This window comes from Scyliorhinus canicula, chromosome 18 (genome assembly GCF_902713615.1).
Source record: "Scyliorhinus canicula chromosome 18, sScyCan1.1, whole genome shotgun sequence".
Classification (NCBI taxonomy): domain Eukaryota; kingdom Metazoa; phylum Chordata; class Chondrichthyes; order Carcharhiniformes; family Scyliorhinidae; genus Scyliorhinus; species Scyliorhinus canicula.
In genome coordinates, this window is record NC_052163.1 from 65,333,375 (window position 1) to 65,358,649 (window position 25,275).

A 25,275-nucleotide genomic window follows, 5' to 3' on the forward strand; every position below is an offset into this window, starting at 1 on the left:
CCTCAATGTGAGGGCTTGGCCCTGAAAGGTGCGGAGACTTCCGCACCTTTGGGGCGGCCCAACGCCGGAGTGGTTCACGTGACTCCAACACGCCGGGACCCCCCCCCCCGCCCCGACGGGTAGGGGAGAATCCCGGCCAGTGTTTCTTTTGTTTATTCTCTCTGAAGGTGCGCATTTTATCTATTTTTCCCGCACTTGGAGACCTGGTGTGGTCCAGTTGTTTTTAAACTGAGTAGCTTGCCTTCTTTTTCTTGAAAGGTTGAGAACTTTTCTTTTACTTGAAGCTCATCAATGGAGGGATCGCTGCCATGGTAACCCAGCAAGCTCTGCTCTGGTCCTGCTCGTTGGGAGCCTGTCACTCAGCTTCAGCCTGTTGATTTTCCCCTGCTTCGGGACACCTCACTGCAGTTGACTTGGGACATTACCTTTTACTGAAAGCACTGCTTTCGGTGTGATCGCTTTTACATTTTCTTTACAGTATCTCTTTGTTTCACTTAACATTTTTTTAAAACTTAAGTAAAGTTTATGGGCGGCACGGTGGCACAGTGGTTAACACTGTGGCCTCACAGCGCGAGGGACCAGGGCTCAATTCCAGCCTTGGGTGACTGTCTGTGAGGAGTCTGCAAGTTCTCCCCGTGTCTGCATGGGTTCCTTCAGGTGCTCCGGTTTCATCCCACGGTCCAAAGATATGCCGGTTAGGTGGATTGGTCATGCTAAATTTTAGTGTCCAAAAAGTTAGGTGGGGTTACAGGGATAGGGCAGGGGAGTTGGCCCAGTGTTGCAATCTACGCAGATCCTACTGGGTAGGGACAATTGGTTACCCCATGGATCTCGGGGAATATGAGCTCCCCTAATAAGGGGTAATTGTTAGCCTTTTCTGTTGCATAAATAGAGCCGGCCAGTATGGTACCAGCTAGAGAGAAGACCAGTAGCGAACTACTGCCGCTGTGTAAATATTATTGTAAACAACGTGACTCACAAACTATAATAGTAATAATCTTTATTGTCACAAGGAGGCTTACATTAACACTGCAATGAAGTTACTGCGAAAATGCCCTTGTCGCCACATTCCGGCGCCTGTTCGCATACACAGAGGGAGAATTCAGAATGTCCAATTCATCTAACAGTATGTCTATCGGGACTTGTGGGAGGAAACCGGAGGAAACCCACGCACAAACGGGGAGAACGTACAGACGCCATACAGACAGTGACTCAAGCCGGGAATCGAACCTGGGACCCTGGAGCTGTGAAGCAACAGTGCTAGTCACTGTGCGACCGTGCTGCCCCAGTGTTGGACTCTTCGTGGCCCTCACAAACCCTAGGTAGGGTGCTCTTTTGGAGGATCGGTGCAGACCCGATGGCCTCCTTCTGCACTGTAGGGATTCTAGAATTCTTGTGGATTATGACCCGGGGTCTTGCCGTGTTGTTTCTGTTGTCTACGCATCGTGTAACTGGCTATCTTTTCTGATTCTACATTACTCAGATTCTGGCAATATCTCAACATCTCAAATGGGACTATTCACCCAAAGAGAGGAATCCGCGTGGCTACCTTTTTTCAGACTTAGATTAAAACTCACAGGTGTCGGGCCAGGGCCAGTGTCATGATAATTTTATCTTCAATACCAAATGTAAGGATGCAATTTCACACACTTAATTAATATATACATTTGTGTTCATTAATGAAGAATTGTACAGCAGACACATGGCTGCAGCTTGCTCCCTACATCTCTCCTTGCCAAGGGACTCCGTCCTCTGGGGTGATGACCAACTCTGAATTCCAATTGGTTCCCCCAAGCCAGACAATCCTTGTCGAGTGTGTTGCCCTTAAAGGGACAATCACCACCGAGTTTCAATGTAAACACAGCACAAATGAAAAGATGGGGTGCAGCAGGACCAAGGAGGGGAGATTCAAAGGAGCATTCATCATAACATTACTGATAAAATAGATGGACAAGAGAGAAGGATTGTCTGTACATCATCAGGGACCAGAAATGTATTTACTTCTATTATCAATGCCCATTCCAGGAACGCCAAGGCCTTTAATGTCACTCTTATCTTTCCTTTTTTCATCCACGGTATATTTCCAGCAGTTCCTGTTTTGACCAGTAAAATGATGCTTTTCTTCAGGGAACATGTTGTAAAAATTAGAATAATTATTACCTTAACAGAAATCCTCTGCATTTTCAGTGTATCGATTAACCCTTCTGTCTTCTTTACTTGGCGCTCCATCTCCTCATGTTTAGCCACAAGTTCCTTCTGAAATATTTTAATAAAGAGTAAAAAGCAAATTAATTCTACCTTTGGCTCAGTGGGTGGCAATCTTGGAGCTAGAAGATTGTGGGTTAATTGCAGCGGTTTCAGCACATTAGCCGGATGACACGCCAGTGGCATCCCTCAGGGGGGTTTGTTCTGGCAATGGTGCCATATTTTGGATGGGAAATTAAACCAAGTCCCACCTGCGTTCACAGGTGGGCATAAAAGGTGCCACACAGCATTTGAAGAAGAGTTCTCCCTGTTGGCCTGGTCAGTATTAATCCCATTGGGTAGCACGGTGGTACAGTGGGTTAGCCCGGTTCCCTCACGGCGCCGAGGTCCCAGGTTCGATCCCAGCTCTGGGTCACTGTCCGTGTGAAGTTTGAACATTCTCCCCGTGTCTGCGTGGGTTTCACCCCCACAACCCAAAGATGTGCAGGGTGGGTGGATTGGCCACGCTAAATTGCCCCATAATTGGAAAAAAGTGAATTGGGTACTCTACATTAAAAAAATATACATTAATCCCATAATTTACATCACTAAATCCTTGCTGTTTGTGGGACATTGATGTGCATAATTTGGCTGCTGTATATTCTCTAATACAACAATTACTCCAAATATCCTTCAATGGCTGTGAAACTCTTTGGGACCTCACAAGGTCATGAAAGGTGCTATATAAATGCAAATCTCTATGCCAAGGGAGGCGCTGATGGTAATAATCAGGGGAGAAATAATGGTCTGGATTCTCCGTTTCTAAGTCCAAGTGCTGACGCCAACGGAGAATCAGTGGAGTTTCACCTCAGAAAAATCGGCGCCACACCTGCACCGATTCTGCTACCGGTGAGGAGCTAGCAGCAGCGCCGCGTGGAACACCATTGGAACCCACGAAAAACAGTGCGGAAATCACCGGGTCCGCGATGAATGCTTTCAGGGCTGGCAAGCTGCAGTTATTTGCGTTAGCAATAGTGCCACTAGCCATGGTGCTGAGGACTTCAAAAGCTTAGGAGTTAAAGGAGGGGTGAAGCATAGGATCTCGCTGTATGTCGACGATTTGCTGTTATATGTTGGGAATCTGGAGATGTCAGTGGGAAATTATATTATGGGGATCTTACAGCGTTTTGCAGTCTTTTCCGGCTATACGTTAAATATATGAAAGAGCGAATACTTTGTGTTTGGGCATGGGGCAGAGAGGGGGGCTCAGGGGGTTACTGTTCTGGTTAGCAGGAAGTAATTTTCAGTATGCAAGGGCCATAATGTGTTACGGTGAACATCTTGCCGAGAGTTTAATTTTTATTCCAGCACTTCTCGGTGTTAATGCCCAAGGCGTTTTTCAGAGAGATTGACCGACTTGTGACTGGGTTTATTTGGGCGGGTTAGGGCCTGAGGATCAGGAAGACAGTGCTTCAGATGGGCTGGCCTTGCCAAACTTTCAATATTACTATTGGGCGGCTAATGCTGAAAAGGTGCAGGAGTGGTGTGGTGACTCAAAGGAGCAGTGGTTCTGTGTGGAAGCAAAGTCTGTGAGGGGAACAAGCCTGGGATTGTTGGCAATGGCAAGGCTCCCGATGGTGCCGAAGAAACAATTGACTAACCCGGTGGCAGTCGCCATGTTAAAAATTTGGAGACAGCTCGGTCAATATTTCAATTTGAAGGCTGCCTCAAGGCTAGCTCCCATCTGTGCAAATCAGTTATTCGAGCCTGCTAGGCTGGTTGCAAGGTTTAGGGAGTGGAAGGAGAAGCGGTTACAGAACGTGGGAGGTTTCTTTTTAGAAGGTCAGTTCTCTAGCCTTGGGGATCTGAAGGAGAAATATGGGGCGCGATTCTCCCAAAACGGGAGAAATCGTAAGGCTGGCGTCAAACCCGGGCGGGTTTGACGCCAGCCCTCCCCTTCCTGACCGGGAACCGATTCTGGTCCCCGGTCGGGGCTAGCAGCCCGACGCCGTAAGCTCGGGCATCACGGGCTTAACGAATTTCGTTAAGCCCGCTTGCTGGAGTTAGCGCCGGCTGACGCGTCATATGACGTCAGCCGCGCATGCGCGGATTGGAAGACTCCAACCCGCATGCGCGGATGACGTCATCGTGCATTTGCGCGAAACCCGCGCATGCGCGGGCCAGGTTGCCCCTCAGCCGCCCCGCGAATGGATACTGCGGGCGGCGGAAGGAGAAATAGTGCGCGGGCATCGGGTCCGCTGCCCGCAATTGGTGCCCACCGATCGTGGGCCCATGGCACCCTTGGCACGGCCGTGGTACTGCCGTGCCAATCGGTGCTATGGTTATAAAATGCGAGTGTTTACGGCCGTTTTTACAAACGGCCAGACCAGGTGTGTTTGCCGTTCGTAAAAACAGCCGGAAAGGGCTGGGAACTCAGCCCATCTATCAGCTGAGAATCGCTGCCGGCCGTAAAAAAACGGCGGCAGCGATTCGTGTCGGGAGTTGGGCGTGGGGGGCGGAGAATAGCGGGATGGCGTCGGAACAGCGTGGCTGTAAAATTTTACGAGCCACGCTATTCTCCGCACCGTCGGGAGTGCGGAGAATCTCGCCCATGAGCTTACAGATGCTGGTGGGTTCAGGTAAATCCAGGTGCGTAGCTGGGTCAAAAAACATTTTCCAGCCTTCCTGGTGAAGCAGCTTTCTACCTTGCTCAAGCGGATTTCATCCCGCTCAGGGTCTGAGGTGGCTAGTACATCGGGCAACGGATAGTAGGGGAGGAGACGAGCTCGGCTGAGGGAGTGAAGGCAAATTGGACAGAGGAGCTGGGGCCAATTTTGGAGGAGGTTTGGAGCGAAGCATTGAGGAGGGTGAACATGACCTTGTCCTGTGTGAAGCTGAGTCTCATCCAGCTAAAAGTAGTGTTTTGAGCAGACCTCACGAAGGCTAGAATGAGTCGGTTTTTTGATGGGGTGGAGGATAGATGCGTGTTCGAGGAGGCCGGCGCACCACCTGCACATGTTCTGGTCGTTCTCAAATGGTGAGCTTCTGGAAGTCCTTTTTTGATACCATGTCGGCAATCTTGGGCATTGGGTTGGAGCCTTGCCCACTGGCAGCACTTTTTGGGGTTTCAAATATGCCGGAGCTCCGGACGGGAGTGGGGGCAGATGTCCTGGCCTTTGCCTCGCTTGTGTCAAGGAGGTGGATCCTCTTAGGCTGGAGGCCGACTACACCGCTAAGCACCTCGGTGCGGTCGGGTGAACTGATGGAGTTTTTGCAACTCAGGAAGGTCAATTTCACCGTGAGAGGGTCGGTGGACGGGTTTTACTGTAAATGGCGGCCGTTTATAATGCACTTTAAAGAGTTGGTCACTATTAACTGTTAGGGGGGTGGGTGGGAGGGTTTAGTTTATATTGTTGTGGGGGTGGGGGGGTTATTACTGTTATGTGTTAGTGTTTGGTTTTTGTAAACTTTGTATAAAATTTGTTAAAATTTCAATAAAAATATTTCCAATAAATAAATGCAAAGCTTTTCTTAACAAGGGTAAAATAAAGGATTGCATTAACTGCAGTCATTACAATCTCAGGCAGGACACCCCACTCTCCGTCCTGTAAAAGCTGTGGTAACAGTCAGCTTGTACTTTGACACATTATGTAGATTTGTACATAGGTCACTGTGTGAATGCTCCCTAAGGTTATAGTCGTATTAAAATATCCACACATAGTTGTTACACTGACCTGCTACAAGTCACAGTTTCTCTCATGAGAAACACTCTATTACGAATCCCAATTTAATATAAGATGAAATGAAAATTGCTTATTGTCACGAGTAGGCATCAATGAAGTTACTGTGAAAAGCCCCTAGTGGCCACATTCCGGTGCCTGTTCGGAGAGGCTGTTACAGGAATCGAACCGTGCTGCTGGTCTGCTTTCAAAGCCAGCGATTTAGCCCAGTGTGCTAAACAGCCCCTGATTTCAGTAGTAACATTTCTCTGTCACACTAGGAACTTGCTGATCCCATGATGGTACTTGTGTAGAGCAGGCATTTTCAACGTCGGGGTCGCGACCCGCGGGTGGGTCTTGGGCGGGTGTCGGGAGGGTCGCAGAGCTGTCCGTCGCGGCACTCCCGATTGCCGCAAATTTGCACGGAACAGCCACAGCTGGGGCTTTTAATAATACCGGCTGCAAGCGGCCTTCAAAATGAGGGCCGCGACTATATACAAAACTGCACACTGTGCATGTATGCCCGCTCATCGGTGCGCATGCGCTGAACTGCGTGGTTCTGTAAGCTCCAATAAGGAAACCTGATCGGCTAGCATTTAAAGGCAAGATTTGACCCAAAATGTGAGGGTACTTTTCTTCCAATTCTGTTGTGAATTTATTTTCTATTTCTTTTTTTTATAAATGTTTTTTATTCAGTTTTCATGTTTTATATTGAACAAATTACAAATTGTTAGAGAGAGAAAAAAAAACACGCAAAAATTAACATATATATTTACAGGTGAGCATCTTCGTAGTAATAACTGTGGCCTCCCCCTCTTTGCCGGCATACATATTTTACATTCCCCAACATGTTTATTGGCATTTATTTAGTTTGGTTTTGGGCCTTAGCTAGCCATCAAACCCTCGTAACGAGCCCGTAGCCCCCCCCCCCCCCCCCTCCCCGCCGGCTACCTTCCCCCGACTATTCTTCTTCTTGTACGTTGGCCACAAACAGGTCCTGGAACAATTGCATGAATGGCTCCCACGTTCTGTGGAAGCCGTCGTCCGACCCTCGGATGGCGAATTTGATTTTCTCCATTTGGAGAGAATCCGAGAGGTCGGACAGCCAGTCTGCAGCTCTGGGTGGTGCTGTTGACCGCCAGCCAAACAGGATTCTACGGCAGCCGATCAGGGAGGCAAAGGCAAGGGCGTCCGCCCTCCTCCCCAGGAATAGATCTGGCTGGTCTGAAACCCCGAAGACCGCCACTATCGGGCATGGCTCCACCCTCACTCCCACCACTTTGGACATAACCTCGAAGAAGGCTGTCCAGTACTCCACAAGTCTGGGGCAAGACCAGAACATGTGGGCGTGGTTGGCCGGGCCTCTTTGGCACCGCTCACATCTGTCCTCCACCTCCGGGAAGAACCTACTCATACGGTTTCTCGTTAAGTGGGCTCTATGTACCACTTTTAGTTGCGTCAGGCTGAGCCTTGCGCACGTGGAGGTGGAGTTGACCCTATGCAGTGCTTCGCTCCAGAGTCCCCACCCTATCTCCATCCCCAGGTCGTCCTCCCATTTCCTTCTTGTTGCGTCCAGTACGGTGTCGTCCCTATCTACCAGTCGGCCATACATGTCACTACAGTTCCCTTTCTCTAGGATACTTGCGTCCAGTAGGTCTTCCAGTAGTGTCTGTCGTGGCGGTTGTGGGTACGTCCTTGTCTCCTTTCGTAGGAAGTTTTTGAGCTGCAGGTACCGTAGCTCGTTCCCCCCAGCTAGCTGAAATTTCTCTGTCAGTTCGTCCAGTGTTGCGATCCTGTCGTCCGTGTATAGGTCCCTGACTGTCAGTGTCCCCCCGTCCTGTCTCCACCTTTTGAAGGTGGCGTCAGTCAGTGCTGGTTTGAACCTATGGTTGTTGCAGATGGGAGCCTTGTCCGACATTTTGTTCAGGCCAAATTGCTGCCGCAGTTGGTTCCAGGATTGGAGGGTGGCTGTCACCACTGGGCTGCTGGAGTGTTTTTTGGGTGGGGATGGGAGTGCTGCCGTGGCGAGGGCCCGGAGGGAGGTCCCCATGCAGGAGGCCTCCTCCGCACGCACCCACTCGGCTTCTGGCTCCTGGATCCATCCCCTTACTCGCTCGGCTGTTGCCGCCCAGTGGTAGAATTGTAGATTCGGGAGGGCTAGCCCCCCCCCTGGATTTTGTTTTCTGTAGGACCTTCTTTGGGATCCTAGCATTTTTACCCCCCCATACGAACGCCATGATAAGTTTGTCCAGCGCTATGAAGAAGGCCTTGGGGATGTAGATCGGAATGGATCTAAACAGGAAGAGGAACCTGGGCAATACGTTCATTTTGATCGTCTGGACTCTCCCCGCGAGGGAGAGTGGGAGTGTGTTCCATCTTTGCAGGTCCTTTTTTACTTCCTCCGCCAGGCTGGTGAGGTTCCATTTGTGGATCCCTTTCCAGTCATGGGCTATTTGGATCCCCAGGTAGCGGAATTTATGTCGGGCTTGTTTGAACGGCAGCCCCTTTGGTGCTGCCCCCCCCCCCCCCCCCCCCCCTTGCTGGTGTACTGGGAAGATCTCGCTTTTGCTCATGTTGAGTTTGTAGCCCGAGAAGGCTCCAAACTCTTTCAGGAGCGCGATGATTCCGTCCATGCTGCTTTGTGGGTCTGAGATGTAGAGGAGCAGATCGTCTGCATAGAGTGAGACTCTGTGCTCTCTGCCTCCCCTTCGGATCCCCCTCCAATTTTTTGCTGCCCTGAGCGCAATTGCTAGCGGTTCGATTGCTAGTGCGAACAGCAGTGGGGACAGTGGGCATCCTTGTCTGGTGCCCCTGTGCAGCTGGAAGTATTGGGAGTTGGTATCGCCATGGGGGCGTTGTATAGGAGTTTTACCCACGCGGTGAACCCTGTTCCAAGCCCGAACCGCTCCAGTACCTCTATGAGGTATTTCCATTCGACTCTGTCGAAGGCCTTTTCTGCGTCCAGGGAGACGATCACCTCTTGTGTTCTCTCCCCGTGGTCATTATCACGTTCAGCAGGCGCCTGATGTTCGAGGTGAGCTGTCTACCTTTGACGAAGCCCGTCTGGTCCTCTGTGACCACCTCAGGTACACAGTCTTCTAGCCTTTTGGCTAGGATTTTGGCCAGTATTTTGGCGTCTGCGTTCAGCAGAGATATGGGTCTGTATGACCCACATTCCGTTGGGTCTTTGTCTTTCTTAGGTATCAGCGAGATTGAGGCCTGTGCTAACGTGGGTGGCAGTGTGCCCCTAGCTAGCGAGTCTGTGAACATCTCCCGCAGGTGCGGGGCCAGCGCTGTCGCAAATTTCTTGTAGAAGTCTGCCGGGAATCCGTCCGGTCCCGGCGCCTTCCCCGTCTGCATGGAGCTGATACTGTCCATGATCTCTCCCAGTGCTAGTGGTGCTTCCAGGTCCCGTTTCCTTCCCTCTCCCACGACTGGTATGTCCAGTCCATCAAGGAACCGGTTCGTCCCAGCCTTCCCCGTTGGGGGCTCTGAGGTGTACAGCTCTTGGTAGAAGGCCTTGAAGGTTTTGTTAATCCTCTCTGGTTCTGTTTCCAACATGCCTCTGGTACCCCTGATTTGCCCAATTTCTCTGGTGGCTGCCTGCTTTCTCAGCTGGTGTGCCAACAGGCGGCTGGCTTTGTCTCCGTGTTCGTACAGGGTCCCGCGCGCCTGGCGGAGTTGGTGCACTGCTTTCCTGGTGGAGAGCAGGTCAAAGTTCCTTTGTAGTTCTTTTCTCTCCGCCAGGAGCTCTACGGTCGGGGCCTCGGAGTATTTACGGTCTACCTCCAGTATGGAGTCGACCAGCTTCTGCCCAGCCACCCTTTCCTCTCTATCTCTTTGCGCTTTGAAGGCAATGATTTCCCCTCTTATTACGGCCTTAAGCGCTTCCCAGAACGTGGAGGATGATACCTCCCCGTTTTGGTTGTTCTCCGTGTACTCCGCTATGGCCCGCGCTATCCTTTCGCTGAAGGCCTTGTCAGCTAGTAAGGCACCGTCCAACCTCCATGTGGGGCGCTGGGCCCTTCCCGTCTCCAGCCGCACGTCCATGTAGTGTGGGGCGTGGTCTGATATCACAATTGCGGAGTATTCCACCTTGTCTATCCCTGGAAGCACCGTTTTCCCCACCACAAAGAAGTCAATTCTGGAGAACACGTTGTGTACTGGGGAGAAGAAGGAGAATTCTTTCTCCCCCGGGTGGGCGAACCTCCAGGGGTCCACAGCTCCCATCTGCTCCATAAAGTGACCGAGTTCCCTTGCCATGTTTGAGGTTTTCCCCGTTCTGGGGTTTGATCTGTCCGTCGTTGGGTCCTGTACACAGTTGAAGTCCCCCCCCATGATTAGTCGATGCGTCGCTATGTCTGGGATTTCTGCCATGGTCTTTTGGATGAAGCTCGTGTCGTCCCAGTTGGGCGCGTACACGTTGACTAGGACTACCGGCGCCCCATCCAGGGCCCCGCTGACCATGACATATCGCCCCCCTGGGTCTGTAACCGTCTTTGTCGCCCTAAACATTGTCCTCTTGCCGATCAGTATCGCCACCCCCCTGGCCCTTGTCCCATAGCAGGAATGGTAGGTTTGTCCCACCCAGCCCTTTCTTACCCGCAGTTGGTCCTGCTCCCTCAGATGCGTCTCTTGGAGGAAGACTATGTCGGCCCTCATATTTCTGAGGTGGGTGAGGACTCTGGATCTCTTCACTGGGCCGTTAAGTCCCCTTACGTTCCAGGTGATTATCCTGGTGGGGGGCTTCTGCCCCCTCGTTCCTGTGGGATTAACCATGTTTGTCTGGTGGACGAGCCCCTGCCCTCCGGGGTTTCCCTTTGTTAGGGGGCCGTCCAGGATGGCCGCTACCACTGCTCTCCCCATGCGTTCGGGTCTCTGCGCTCCGTGGTTTCCCCTTGTCTTGGGGGCACCCGCCATGGCCGTCCACTGTGTGTCCGCCACACGGGTAGTCCCCTGCACTCTGGGGGGCCCCTTTGCCCACAGACCGTACTGGGTGGGTGCTTGCAGCGGTTCCTTGTTCCGAGCCCTTGGTTGTGGTACTTTGTAGCCCTGTTCCTTTTCTGGCCTCGTTTGTCCCTTTGACCCTACCTTTCCCCTCCCTGTGTGCCCCCCCCTGGTCTCTCCCTCTACCCTCCTCCCCTCTATACCCCTCCTTTGCTCCTCTATACCCTATTCCTGTCCCCGTTTGCTCTCCCGACTTTGGTGGGTGATCTCCCCCCTCCCCTGCCTGGCGCCTTCCCCCCTGTTGGGGGTGCGCAGCGGCCCTGCTTTGTTGCGTGCCCCCGGCACTAGCTTTCCTGCTATTACGGTGGCTCCCCTCTCGGAGGTTGTTGTCTCGCTTCTCCTCTACCTGGCCTCTACGGTTTTCTGCCTGCTCTTCCCCCATCCTACCCATTGGCATGTCGTTGCTCCTTGCCAGGGGCCTCTCGTCCCTACCCCCCCTGCTGTTCTTCCAGCCCGTGCTCCTCGACGAATCTATTCGCCTCAGCAGGGGCTGTAAAGAAATATTCCTTGTTTTGGTATGTGACCCAGAGCTTCGCTGGGTACAGCATACCAAAACGCACTTTGTTCCTGTAGAGAGCCGCTTTCGTTCTGTTAAACTCAGCCCGTTTCTTAGATATATCCACTCCAAGGTCTTCATATATTCGGATGGTGTGCCCGTCTCATTTGCTGGCTCTATTTTCCTTGTCCCAGCGCAGGATTGCCTCCCTATCCCGGTACCGGTGCAGTTTGGCTATGACTGCTCTCGGTTGATCCCCTTCCTTGGGCTTCGGGCGCAGCGACCGATGTGCTCTGTCCAGATTCGGTGGGGTGGGGAAAGCTTTCCTGCCCACTAAGTTGCCCAGCATTGCAGCCACGTATTTTGTGGGGTTTCTACCCTCGGTCCCCTCTGGCAGGCCCACTATCCTAACATTTTGCCTTCTCGAGCTGTTTTCTTGGTCTTCTACCCTGCCCTTCAGGCTCCCCTGCGTTGCGCCCAGACTCGCCACTTCCCTTTCTAGGGCCGTGACCCGGTCGCTCATGTCTGTCGCTGCTTTCTCTAGCTCCTTAATGGTTGCCTCATGGGCTTCCAGTTTCCCCCCTTGAGCTTCCAGTTTCTTCCCTTGAGCTTCCACTTTCTCCTCCAATCTGGTCAGAGCCTGCTGCACCCCTGACATGGCCCTGGCCACTGCTGCCTGTGCTGCGGCCTCTGCGTCTGCTTTTAACTCTGCCTTGATTGCCTGCAGCTGCTCCCTCACCACCTCAGTAAAGGCTTCCTTCCAATTCACGCCCCCCTCTAACCCCAGGGGAGAGGGCACCTGTCTGTCCGGCTCTTTTTGATGCGGCGGTACATCCGTCCCGCTGCTTCGTGTGCTAATCCGCTCGCGTGAGCTGGCTTGCCTTTTGTCCCGCCTGCTTTTGGTACCCCCTTTCCCTTGGCTCCCTTCTGGCGTTTTTTTCTCCCCCTTCCCTTTCATCTTTTCTTCTCCCCTTGTTTTTCTGTTCCCCCTTTTTCGATGCCCGATTTTTATTTTATTTATTTGTTTATTAATTATTTTCTCCCACCTCCTTTTATGCAACTCCCCTCAGGTGGGCTTGCTTTGATGGGAGTGGGTGTAGAGAAAGAGAAAATAATATATATATCCCTCCCCCTTTCTCTTTAACAGTGTTCTTTTTTTAAAATAAAAGTCCTTTTTTTTCTTTCCTCCCCCCCTCACTTTTCCCCTACCTCTCTCACGCAGGAGAGAGAGAGAGTGAGAGGAGTCTGTCCAGTCCTTTGTTCTTGCCACGTGGTGGCTGCTGCCGGTTTTTTTTTGGGGGGGGTGGGGGGGGTGTATGTGGAGACTCCGCTCCGGGCCTGCTGGGGGGGGGGGGGAGACGCCGCTCCGGGCCTGTTTGGGGGGGGGGGGGGGAGAGACTCCGCTCCGGCCCTGGGGGGGGGGGGGGTATGGACGCCGCTCTGCTCCGGCCCTTGGGGGGGGGGGGGGGTATGGACGCCGCTCCGCGGGGGGGGGGGGGGGGTAGACTCCGCTCCGGCCCTTGGGGGGGGGTAGACGCCACTCCGGCCCTTGGGGGGGGGGGGTAGACGCCGCTCCGGCCCTTGGGGGGGGGTAGACGCCGCTCCGGCCCTTGGCGGGGGGGGGGGTATGGACGCCGCTCCGCTCCGGCCCTTGGGGGGGGGGGTAGACTCCGCTCCGGTCCTTGGGGGGGGGGGGGGGGGGAGGGTTATGGACGCCGCTCCTTGGGGGGGGGGGGGGGTATGGACGCCGCTCCGCTCCGCTCCGCTCCTTGGGGGGGGGGGGGGGTATGGACGCCGCTCCGCTCCGCTCTTTGGGGGGGGGGGGTATGGACGCCGCTCCGCTCCACTCCGCTCCGCGGGGGGGGGGGTATGGACGCCGCTCCGCTCTGTTCCGCTCCTTGGGGGGGGGGGATGTAGACGCCGCTCCGCTCTGCCGCCGCCCGGGTCTCTCCTGCCGCTGCTCCTGCTGCTGCCGCCGCCGCCGCCGCCTGGGCCCCTCCCGCCACTGCTGCCGCCGCCGCTTGGGCCTCTCCCGCTGCCGCCGCCGCCGAGGATCCCTCGGTGACCGGTTTGTTTTGGGGGGGGGGTGTGCGCGTCCTTTCCCTTCCCTTCCCTGTTCTCCACCGCTACGGGAGCCCCTCACCTTGCGACCGCTCCGCTTGCTGACCGGAAGCCTTTCCTCTTCTTTTCTATTTCTGACCCCAAAACCGATTGAGCTACTGTGGTGGTATGATTTGCATAGCTGTCTGCCATTGGTGCAGAACACCGGCTTACCATTGGCCCTGGTCGGTCATGTGCCTCTCGACCGATTGGTTGAGACCAGTCATGTGATGGCTCTCCGATTGGTCGAGAGGCTGAGTTAACCACGCCTCCAGATCGAGATATAAATAGCCAGAACGCCCTGCGGTTGTCCATTTACTGTAGTCGACCGCAGGGCTAACTTCTAGCTTATTAAAGCCTAACTTTTGTACAGCAACTCATCTCGCATTCGATTGATGGTTCATCAATTTAATAAGCTAGAATTTTGAAGATGGAGTTCCGGATCAAGCCCGAATGCCTCCGCATCAGCCCACAAACTCAGAACGCTTCAGAAATCTTCCAACATTGGCTGGCATGTCTCGAGGGATACCTGGCGTCTGCAAACAGCCCCCCCACCATGTCACAGAAGCTTCATATCTCCACTCCAGCGTGGGCATGGCGGCCTACGCGATGATCAGGGAAGACAAAGCTTAAGCTGAATGGACAGTTTCTTAAACCAGTCAACAGAGTATTCGCCCGACATCTGCTGGCCACCAGACAACAGCTCCCCGGTGAGTCATTAGACCAATTTTACCAGGCCCTCGCTGTCCTGGGGAGGAATTGCTCCTGCCTCCAAGTTTCAGCCACGGAGCACATGGAACTTCTGATCAGAGGTGCTTACGTAGCTGGGATGCAGTCTGCCTCTATCCGCCAGCAGATGCTGGAGAAAGACGACCTCAGCCTAACTGAGGCACGGACTCTCTCCACCTCCCTGGAGGTCGGTGATTTAAACGCCCGCGCCTATGTCCCCAGCCGCGCTGCACCACCCTGGGCCTCCTGGCACGCTTCCCCACCGCCATCCGCCACTCCCGACCCCCCTCAGGCCTGCGCCACGGGATGCCCCGACAAATCCACGGGGCCCCGCTGCTATTTCTGTGGGTTCGCGAAACACCCTCGCCCACGCTGCCCGGCCCGCTCCGCCCTCTGTAAGAGCTGCAGGAAGAAGGGCCACTTCTCCTCCGTCTGCCAGGCCAAATCGGTCGCTGCTGTACCGCGCAGCGACCGGGGATCCCCCCCCTCCGGGCCCTTGCCAGCCCCTCCAGTACGCCGCGCCGATCTCTCCCCCTCGCCCCCGGGCCCCTGCGCCCGGCCTATGCGCCTCCCCCTCTCTTCCGGGCCCTTCCGGGCCCCCCCAGCGCACCGCGCAACTCTCTCCTCACCACCCCCGGGCCCCTGCGCCTGGCCTGTGCGCCTCTCTGCCCCCGCTCTCAGCCGCTTCGGTCGGCCCGCCGGCACCGCTAACTCCGCCCCCCTCAACCACGAGGGCCCCGCGGGCGCCGCCATCTTGGGGCGCCGACTCCACGTGCGGGTCCTGGGCGCCGCCATCTTGGGGCGCCCGACCCTGGCCACCCCTTCCCCATCCACGCCATCTCCACCACCAGCTCGGGTGACGGAGACTGTTCAAGGACCATCTTTCCCGGACTCCAGGACGTCAGCGGAACCACCACCATCGGCTGAACCGACGTCACCACCTCCACTGCGGTGGTCTGCCAGAACGTCACGGGCCACGAAAAGACTGATCAAATCGATTTAATTTACCACAACTCCAAGGACCTTGTTGGGACATTTTGTACTATTGTTAATTGTCTGGGCCAGTGGGAAGCCAAAAAAAATATATAATAAAAAATAATAAGGATTTTTTTTTTCTCCCTTCTCTGGCTGCTACTCATACCACCAGTTCTCTCTCTCCCCCCCCCCCCCCCCCCCCCCCCCCCGGCTCTCGTTGATACCCCCCCTTCTTTCTCCGCAAGGGGTGAATGTGGTGGTATGATTTGCATAGCTGTCTGCCATTGGTGCAGAACACCGGCTTACCATTGGCCCTGGTTGGTCATGTGCCTCTCGACCGAATGGTTGAGACCAGTCATGTAACGGCTCTCCGATTGGTCGAGAGGCTGAGTTAACCACACCTCCAGATCGAGGTATAAATAGCCAGAATGCCCGGCGGTCGTCCATTTACTTTAGTCGACCGCAGGGCTAACTTCTAGCTTATTAAAGTCTAACTTTTGTACAGCAACTCGTTTCGCGTTCGATTGATGGTTCATCAGCTACCACCACCTAAGTAGCCATATCCTGTGTTACACTGAATTACATTGAATATACCACAACATTCGGCCAACCAGACCATGTCCACATTTCTGCTTCATTCGGAACACAATTAAGCATCAGGCACTATTCATATATGAGAGAAAACAAGTGGAGAAACAAAAGAACAGTCTGACCAGCCAACCAGCACACCTTGGAATTGAATGAAATGCAGATTGATACAGGAGCAAATACTTTATCTCTCATGTCTTTCAAAACATGAAGCAGCTCCTGCTCTGGCCAGGTGGACAGAAAAGCAGCAAATAGAATACAACCCAGGGAAGTGCGAGGTGATGCATTTGGGGAGGTCAAACAAGGCAAAGAATTACACAATAAATAGGAGGATACTGAGAAGTGTAGAGGAAGGGAGGGACCTAGGGGTGAATGTCCACAGATCCCTGAAGGTAGCAGGACAAGTTGCTAAGGTGGTTAATAAGGCATCTGGAACCCTTCCATTTATTAGCCAAGGTAGATTTGTGTAATCGGAGAAGCAGGAGAAGATTTTAAACAAAATGCAATGTAACCTTCCTGCCTGAAAGGAGGTCACGCCCCCGAACATCAACATCACATGCTTTGGGCGGGATTACGATTCCCCCATTTTATCAGCAGCAAACAAGGTAAGAGAAAATGGTGGGTCGTGCAGGTCAGCCAGTTCGGTCGCGGCGTGGGTCGCGAAGGTGAGCTGCCGTGGGTCGTGAAGGATGGCCGGCGTGGGTCGCAAAGGTCAGCTGGCGTGGGTCGCGAAGGATGGCCAGCGTGGGTCCCAAAGGTTGCCCGGTTGGTAAAAATGGGTCCCCGGAAAAAAAGTTTGAAAAACACTGGTGTCGAGCTCCAGAGAGTTAATGGGGGAAGGATAGATATTGGGGAAACAGAGAAACTTGCGAGGGCGGGGGCTGGGGGGTGGAGACATCGTAAGAGATAAAGCTCAAAGAGAGAAAAGGAGATTGATGAAGAAAATGACAGAGATGCAAAAACATCACAACAGTGTGATGTTATGAAGATGTTAAGATCAGGTGATGAGCAGGTTCAACATCAGCAATGCCAAATGTCTATTACTGGACATGAATTCCTCCTGAACCCAATGGCACTTGCCTCATGTGCATCACCATCCTTCCCCCTCCTCTCCTACTATCGGTGGCGTTTGGCCATCCAGACCCCATGCTTTGGGATTCCCTGTCAAAATCTTCTGCCTCTCCACATTTCTCTACTCTGTTAGCATTCTCCTTAAAACACATCTGAGGAACAGATTCCCACACACTAATGGCCCTCAGATGGGGATGCAGTAGGGTAGTGATATTGTCACTGGACTAGCAATCCAGAGACCCAGACTCATGCGCTGGGAACATGGGTTCAAATCCCACCAGGGCAGATGCTGGAATTTGAATTCAATTTTAAAAAATCTGGAATTAAAAATCTAATGACAACCATTGTCGATTGTTGTAATGTCCTTTAGGGGAAGGAAATTTGTCATCCTTACTTGGTCTGGCCTACATGTGACTCCAGACCCACAGCAATGTGGTTGACTCTTAAATGCCCACAGGGGTGGGCAACAAATGTGAGCCCGGCCAGCAACGTCCACATCCCATGAACAAATAATAAAATAAAAATTGAGAGACCCCTTATTTTGAAATTGTAGCCCTGGTTCTAGATTCCCCCATGAAGAGAAGCATCCTTTCAGCATCTATCTTCCCTGTCGAAGCACCCTCAGAATTTCATGTGTTTCAATAAGATCGTCTCTCATTCTTCTAAACTCCAATGTGTATAGGCCCAACCTTTCCACATAAGACAAACTCCACTTGTACTCCACTGATGTAGGGTGCAGGCTCAGCAATACTACAGGTAGGTGTTGTTACAAATTAAGTCTTGGATCCCTGTGAAAATACCATGTTTAGGCTGACCCTCATTTACTGAAGCATCAGGGATAGGGTGAAGGCATGGGCTGAAGTAGGGTGCTCTTCCCAAGGGCCGGTGCAGACACGATGGGCCGAGTGGCCTCCTTCTGCACTGTAAATTCTATGATTCCATGATCGCTTCAGCCCCTCCCCCTGATAGTGGACAGGTGAGGGTAGCTGCCCTTGACATCAAGGTGGCCAGCATGATGGATCTGACTGGCCTGAACTCCACTTTCCTGCTGAACCCCATAAACCCTTCACTAACTGGTTTTAGTGATGTTGATGTATTAATATTGCCCAAGACAGAACCTTCCAAATACGCCCTGGTGTCTTTTTCACCCATTTGGGGGGAAGGCAGTTCTCCCTTTAAATTCTCATCCAAAAGACATAATGGCACTGAAATGTTAGCCTCGACTTAGATCTGATTTTAACCGAAGGGCTGCCAACCCTCCAGGATTAGCCTGGAGTCTCCAAGGATTGAAGCTCAATCTCCAGGGCACTGCTGTGTGCAAAGCTGGATAAAAACATGTTAAAATTATTGGATTTTTTTTCTTTAAACATTTCTCTTTAGTAGATATAAAAATATTTAAAATAGGTGGCATAGTGGTTAGCATTGCTGCCTCAGCGCCAGGGACCCAGGTTTAATTCCGGCCATGGGTGACTGCATGGATTTCCTCCTGGTGCTCCGGTGTCCTCCCAGTCCAAAGATGTGCAGGTTAGTTGGATTGGCCATGCTAAATTGCCCTTAGTGACAAAGATGTGCAGGTTAGGTGGGGTTATGGGGATAGGTCAGGGAAGTGGGTCTGGGTAGGGTGCTCTTTCCGAGGTTGGTGCAGACTCAATGGGATGAATGGCCTCCTTCTGCACTGTTAGGCTTCTATGGAGAGGATAAAAGGCTGGTTTGGCTGACAGTCAAGCACCATCCAATTGAGTAATGGGTCTTTTTACTGTCCAATTGGTGTGGGGTCAGTACCTCACCATGATGGACGTGTTGGCCAACAAGTGGCTGAAGGGCAAGTCATGTGAAGAAACCTCCAGGAATAACATTTTATCATATTTGGCAACCCCTCAGTTTACTGATCCTGAGGTGAGACATTAATTTTTGAGCTGAGGTTGGCAACATTGATCAACCTGTGAATCCTTCACGGTCCTCCTAATGGGAGATGGGGGACTCTGGCAAGACCCCCACCCAGGCTAGGCAAGAGCTGGCTTCCCGCTTCCTCCCTGCACTGACCTCCCTCTGGAGTCTCTCATCCTCCACAGTGACCAGGTCGTGTCCCTTGTGTTCGCGGGTGGCGCAGACGGAGCAGATACACAGACCATCCTCCCTACAGTACAGATCCAGCGGCTTGCGGTGGGCGAGGCAGCCGGACAGCTCCCCCTCCGCGTGCGGGGGCACCGACCACCGCAGCTTCAGGAACTGCACCATATCGGCCAGCACCAGGTTCTTGCACAGGGGTCCAGGCCGCTGCTCGAACACGGTCCTGCAGGCGGGGCAGTCATAGGGTCCGGCCGGGCTCTGACTCTCCAAGTGGCCCTGGAGGCAGCTCTTGCAGAAGTTGTGCCCGCAGAGGGTGGTCACCGGCTCGGTGAAGATGTCCAGGCAGATGGCGCAACTCAGCTTCTCCTCCAGCTCCCGGCCCTGGAAATCAGCCATGGTGCCAGCAGGCAGCCCAGTGAAAACGAAAGGAAACTACGGCTTCCTGTTTAACCCAGCCCGAAATGTCCAAACTGCAGACTTCCCAGGGTTAGAGACACCCCATCCCATCCCCAACCCATGTCCATTCAGACAGCAGTTAATAATCAGTAACCACCCTGCTCCCGCAATTTAACAACTGGCTCTTTATAGTTTATAACCTAGGTTTAATAAACACGGATTTTCAAAAAAAACATAATTCTTGTATGTGGGTGTCATTGCCAGGCTGCTATTATACTGATCATCCCTCATTGTCCTGGACACAATGGTGGAGAGACAATTCCTCAACTGCTGTATTACATAGAATCCCTCCTGTGCAGGAGGCCATTCCAGCCTGCACCAACCCTCTGAAAGAACACCCTACCTCAGCCCACTCCTCTGCCCTGTTGCGTTATGTAATTTGGAATAACACAAGCTGCCACTTGATGCAGTTTTAAGTAAAAGATGCTCCAGACTTTGAAGTGAGTTAAATGTGTTTGATTGAACTATTAGCACAGTTCTCAATGAGTTCGACTCTCTGCTAATCTAACTGTAGTAACTCAGTCTAACTGAACCAGCTTTGCTCTAAGCCACATGCTGGGGTGTGATGCTGAGGATACACCCTGTCTCACTCTGTAGATGTTGGTCTGTGGAAAGAGACGGGGTGTGAGTGCCTCATTCCTTTTATAGTGAGATACAAGGTATACTCAAGGAGCCAGAGGAAATGGGCGAGGTGCTGAATGAGTACTTTACATCAGTATTCACCAAAGAGAAGGACTTGATGGATGATGAGTTTAGGGAAGGATGTACAGTCTGTAAAAAGGATGTAAAAAGCATTAAAGTAGTTAAGTCCCTAGGACCTGATGACATCTGCCCCAGAATACTGAGGGAGGCAAGGGAGGAAATTGCTGGGACCTTGACAGAAATCTTTTGCATCCTCATTGGCTACAGATGAGGTCCCAGAGGACTGGAGAATAGCCAATGTTGTTCCTTTGTTTCAGAAGGGTAGTAGGGATCATCCAGGAAATTATAGGCTGGTGAGACTTATGTCAGTGGTAGGCAAATTATTTGAGAAGATTCTTAGGGACAGGATTTATTCCCATTTGGAAACGATGGATAGGCAGCATGGTTTTGTGAAGGGGAGGTTGTGTCTCACCAGACAAGCTTTTTGAGGAAGTTCCGAAGATGAAGGTAGGGCAGTGGATATTGTCTCCATGGACTTCAGTAAAGCCTTTGACAAGGTCCCTCATGGCAGACTGGTACAAAAGGTGAACTTACACGGGATCAGAGGTGAGCTGGCAAAATGGATACAGAACTGGCTCGGTCATAGACGACAGAGGGTAGCCGTGGAAGGGTGCATTTTTGAATGGAAGGCTGTGATTAGTGGTGTTTCGCAAGGATCAGTGCTGGGACCTTTGTTGTTCGTAATATATATAAATGGAGGAAAGTGTAGCTGGTCTAATGAGTAAGTTTGAGGACGACACAAATATGGTGGAGTTGTGGATATTGAAGAGGATACATAGGTTACAGATCAGTTGGAGTCTTGGGCGGAGAGGTGGCTGATGGAGTTTAATCCAGACAAATGTGAGGTAATTCATTTTGCAGGTGGGAATTATACAGTAAATGGCAGAACCCTTAACAGTATTGACAGGCAGAGATTTGGACGTACAGATCCACAAGTCAATGAAAGTGGCAACGTAGGTGGAGAAGATAGTCAAGAAGGCATCCAGCATGCTTGTCTTCATCGGTGGGGGCATTGGGTGTACAAATTGGCAAGTCATGCTGCAGTTGTACAGAACCTTAATTCGGCCACATTTGGAATATTGCTATAATTCTGGTCCCCACACTACCAGAAGGACGTGGAGGCTTTGGAGAGGATACAGAAGAGGTTTACCAGGATGTTGCCTGGTTTGGAGGGTACTAGCTATGAGGAGAGGTTGGATAAACTCTAATTGTTTTCACACAAGAAAGGGTGGAAACGTCAATTACTAGGGGACATTAAGGTGCGAGGGGGAAAGTTCAGAGGAGATGTGCGCGTCAAGTGTTTTACACAGGGTAGTGGGTGCCTGGAACTCGGTGCTGGGGGAGGTGGTGGATTATGATACGATAGTGATGTTTGAGAGACATCTTAACGCATATATGTCAAACTCAAGGTCCGCAGGCCAAATCTGGCCCGCGGTGGAATTATCTTTGGCCCGCGAGATAATATCTAATTACTTTTTTTAAAATTTAGATTAGCCAATTATTTTTTCCAATTAAGGGGCAATTTAGCGTGGCCAATCCACCTACTCTGCACATTTTTGGGTTGTGGGGGCGAAACCCACGCAGACACGGGGAGAACGTGCAAACTCCACACGGACAGTGACCCAGAGCCGGGATCGAACCTGGGACCTCAGCGCCGTGAGGCGGTTGTGCTAACCACTAGGCCACCGTGCTGCCCTAATAATATCTAATTACTATTAAAGCTGGCCCCAGCAATTGAAGCGCCTATGGCGTATGATGTGGCTGATGCCGAGTTTATTCAGGTATAGTGTGAATCACAAAGTGTTGGCCTGTGGAAAAATGTTTTCATTAGAAATTACTCTGGAAAAGCTCCAGATAAAGCAATAAGAAATAAATGCAACTCATTTTTTAATTTATTTAATATTTAATGTTGTTTTTATAGGCAATAACCTAAGCTTTATTAGTTCCAGGTTCAATAAGTTCATTTCAATAAGTTTTGCAAAAAAACATTGAACCAGTCCGGCCCTCGACTTGTCCCGATTTTTAAATTTTGGCCCACGGTGTATTTGAGTTTGACACCCCTGTCTTAACGGATACATGAATAGGATGGAAATAGATGGATATGGACACCGGAAGTGCAGAAGGTTTTAGTTTAGACAGGCATCATGATCGGCACAGGCTTGGAGGGTTGAGGGGCCAGTTCCTGTACTATACTGTTCTTTCTTCTTTGATCAACTTTTTCAGTATGGATAAGAGTATGTGGCAGTGGTTATTTCGGGACCACATACCGCATTGGGTGGACTTTAAGTTGGAGGCGAGTCGGGCACAGCGAACAGGTTGAAGGTTGAATGTGGGGCTGCTGGCAGATCTCGGGTTTTGTGCAAAGATTTCTAGGGTCATAAAGGGCGATTAGAATGGAATGAGAATGGGATGGTTTTGCCCTCTACATTGTGGGAGGTGCTAAAGGCGGTGGTAAGGGGTGGGGAGAACTTCTCGTATAAGGTGATGTAGATAGGGAGACTAGTCAGGAGTGCCAGGCGATGGTGGAGGAGATCCTGAGAGTTGGTAGGGAGTATGCGAGTGATCCTACCCCAGAACTCTAGGCATAGAAGCTGAAAATGCAGTTTGACATGCCGGGTGGTGCACCAGCTGTGGCGTGTAAAGGGGGTGGTGTCTGAGTATGGGGAGAAGGCTAGCTGTCTGTTTGCTCATCAGTTCAGGCGGCTAGAAGCTGATGAGAGATTGTGCAAGTGCGGGAGCTGGGTTGGACTGATGTGCATCCCAGAGAGGTCAATGGGGTGTTCCGGGCCTTCTCTGAAGAGCTTTATAAGTCAGACCAACCAGAGAGCGAGAGATGGCAGGTTTCTTAGAGAGTTTGGAGTTCCCTCTGTAGGAGTTGGAGGAGGTTTGCAAGGCCTTGGGAAGATGCAGATGGGGAATGCGTCAGGGCCAGGTGGGTTCCCGGTAGAATTCTATAAGAAGTTTGCCGATCAATCGGCCCCATTGGTGCTGGGGATGTTTATTGATTCATTGGCACGGTTTTCCTTCCTGGAAATTTTTGGGAAAGCGTCCATCTCCCTCCTTCTGAAGAAGGATAGGGACCCCACAAAGTGCGAGTCGCTCGGCTGATCTCTCTCTCTCTCAACATAGATGCAAAACCTTTGGCTAAGGTTTTAGTGTTAATGTTGGAGCCCTGTCTCCCTGATGTGGGGGAGAATCAGATAGGCTTTGTTAAGGGGAGGAAGATGGCGTCCAACATGAGGCCGTTACTTAACACGTTTCTCAGACTGGTGGTGGGGCCAGAACCGGAGATAATCGTATGTTTGGACACAGGAAAGGCGTTCGACAGGGTTGAATGGAGATACCTGGAGAGGTTTGGGATCGGTCCTGGGTTTGTGTCTTGGGTGTGGATGTTGTATGAAGCACCATATACTAGTGTGAGAACCATTATTATGAGTTTGCGGTCCTTTAGGCTGCATAGGGGAATGAGACAGGGTTGTCCTATGCCTCCATTGTTTTTTAAAATCTTTTTATTGGCATTTCCCATATTTATAAGCAGTTGTATATACACATCACATTTTTCTCGCCCGCGCTAATTTCCTTCATTATACAGAGAGGTTTAGTTTGTCCTCTGTTTAACTGACCCTTTGTGCATTTCATTGCCTTCTGGGTGGTCTATGGTTCCTCCCCCTTCCCCGTTGTCCCTCCCTTGGCTTCGGCTGTGCTTTTCTTTTATTTTCCAGACAGAATGCAATCATCTCTCGTGGTTTCCCCGCCTTCCTTCCGCCTCTTTCCTCCCCGGTTGCGTAGTCATTTGGTACCTCATCTGTCTTGGGTGTTTTAAAAAAATTCTTATTAGGTTACTCCTTGTTGCTGGCCTCAAACAGGTTTTGGAACATCCCGACAAACTGCCCCCAATTATCCAGGAAGCCTTCCTTTGACCCTTGGGTGGCGTACTTAATCTTCTCCAGGTCTGCAGCTGTGGGTGGTGCTGCCGATCGCCAGCCGAGCTGGATTCTCCGGCGTGCGATTAGGGAAGCAAAAGCAAGGGCGTTGGCCCCCTTCCCCATGTGTAGCTCTGGCTGCTCCGATACCCCAAAGATTGCATCTATTGGGCACCCTCACCCCCACAACCTTGGACATTGCCTCAGAGAAGGCTGCCACAACCCAGCAAGCTTGGGGCAAGCCCAAAACTTGTGGGTGTGGTTGGCCGGGCCCCTCTGGCACCGCTCACATTTGTCCTCCACCTCCGGGAAGAACCTGATCATTTGAGTTCTGGTCAGGTGCGCTCTGTGCACCACATTGAGCTGCATTAGGCTTAGCCTTGCACAGGAGGTGGAGTTCACCCTGCTCAGTACTTCACTCCAGAGTCCCCATCCTACCTCTGTCCCCAGTTTGTCATCCCATTTTTGTCTGGTCTATATCTCCATTGTTGCTCGTGCTGGCGATCGAGCCACTGGCAATTGCCTTTAGGGCTTCGGACAAGTAGAGAGGGATTGTGATGGGGGGAGTGCAGCACAGTGTGTCTTTGTAAATTGACAATATTTTGCTCCAAGTAAGAGACCCGGGGACGGTGATGGGGGATATCATGGGGATATTGGAGAGGTACAAAAGGTGAGGAGGAGCTGGGCCTCATTTTGGAGGAGGTGTGCATGCTACCGCAGGATGAATGCTATGTCATCCTGTGCATTAAGTTTGATACTGTTCAAGGTGGTGTTCAGGGCACATCTAATCCAGGTTAGAATGAGTCACTTTTTTGAGGGTGCTGAGGATAGGTGTGAGTGGTGCTCAAGAGGGCCTACGAACCACACGCACATGTTCTGTTCCTGCCCCAAGTTAGTGGATTTCTGGGGGTCTTTTTTCAACACCACATCAGCAATCCTGAATGGGGATCTGGAGCCCTGTCCATTAGTAGCGATATTCAGGGACCAACCGGAATTGAGGATGGGTGTGGGGGCAGACGCTTTACATAGAGCATAGAAAATACAGCACAGAACAGGCCCTTCGGCCCACAATGTTGTGCCGAACTTTTGTCCTAGATTAAGAACAAATTAATCTACACCCCATCATTCTACCGTAATCCATGTACCTATCCAATAGCCGCTTTAAGCTCCCTAATGTTTCCGACTCAACTACTTCCACAGGCAGTGCATTCCATGCCACTACTCTCTGGGTAAAGAACCTACCTCTGACATCCTC

At 51.8% G+C, this 25,275-nt stretch overlaps 1 protein-coding gene across 1 annotated transcript in view; it reads right to left on the reverse strand.

The window, feature by feature from the left end:
• The window catches only part of LOC119953700 (tripartite motif-containing protein 65-like), a 64,739-nt gene extending 45,357 nt beyond the window's left edge, over window positions 1–19,382 (reverse strand). The window contains exons 1-2 of the mRNA XM_038778247.1: window positions 18,913–19,382; window positions 2,161–2,256 (exon numbers count right to left, since the gene is read on the reverse strand). Coding sequence (XP_038634175.1) covers window positions 2,161–2,256; window positions 18,913–19,335 — 519 coding nt within the window. The 5' untranslated portion in view covers window positions 19,336–19,382. The remainder of the gene's footprint in view (window positions 1–2,160; window positions 2,257–18,912) is intronic.
• Between the last annotated feature and the right edge of the window lie 5,893 nt (window positions 19,383–25,275).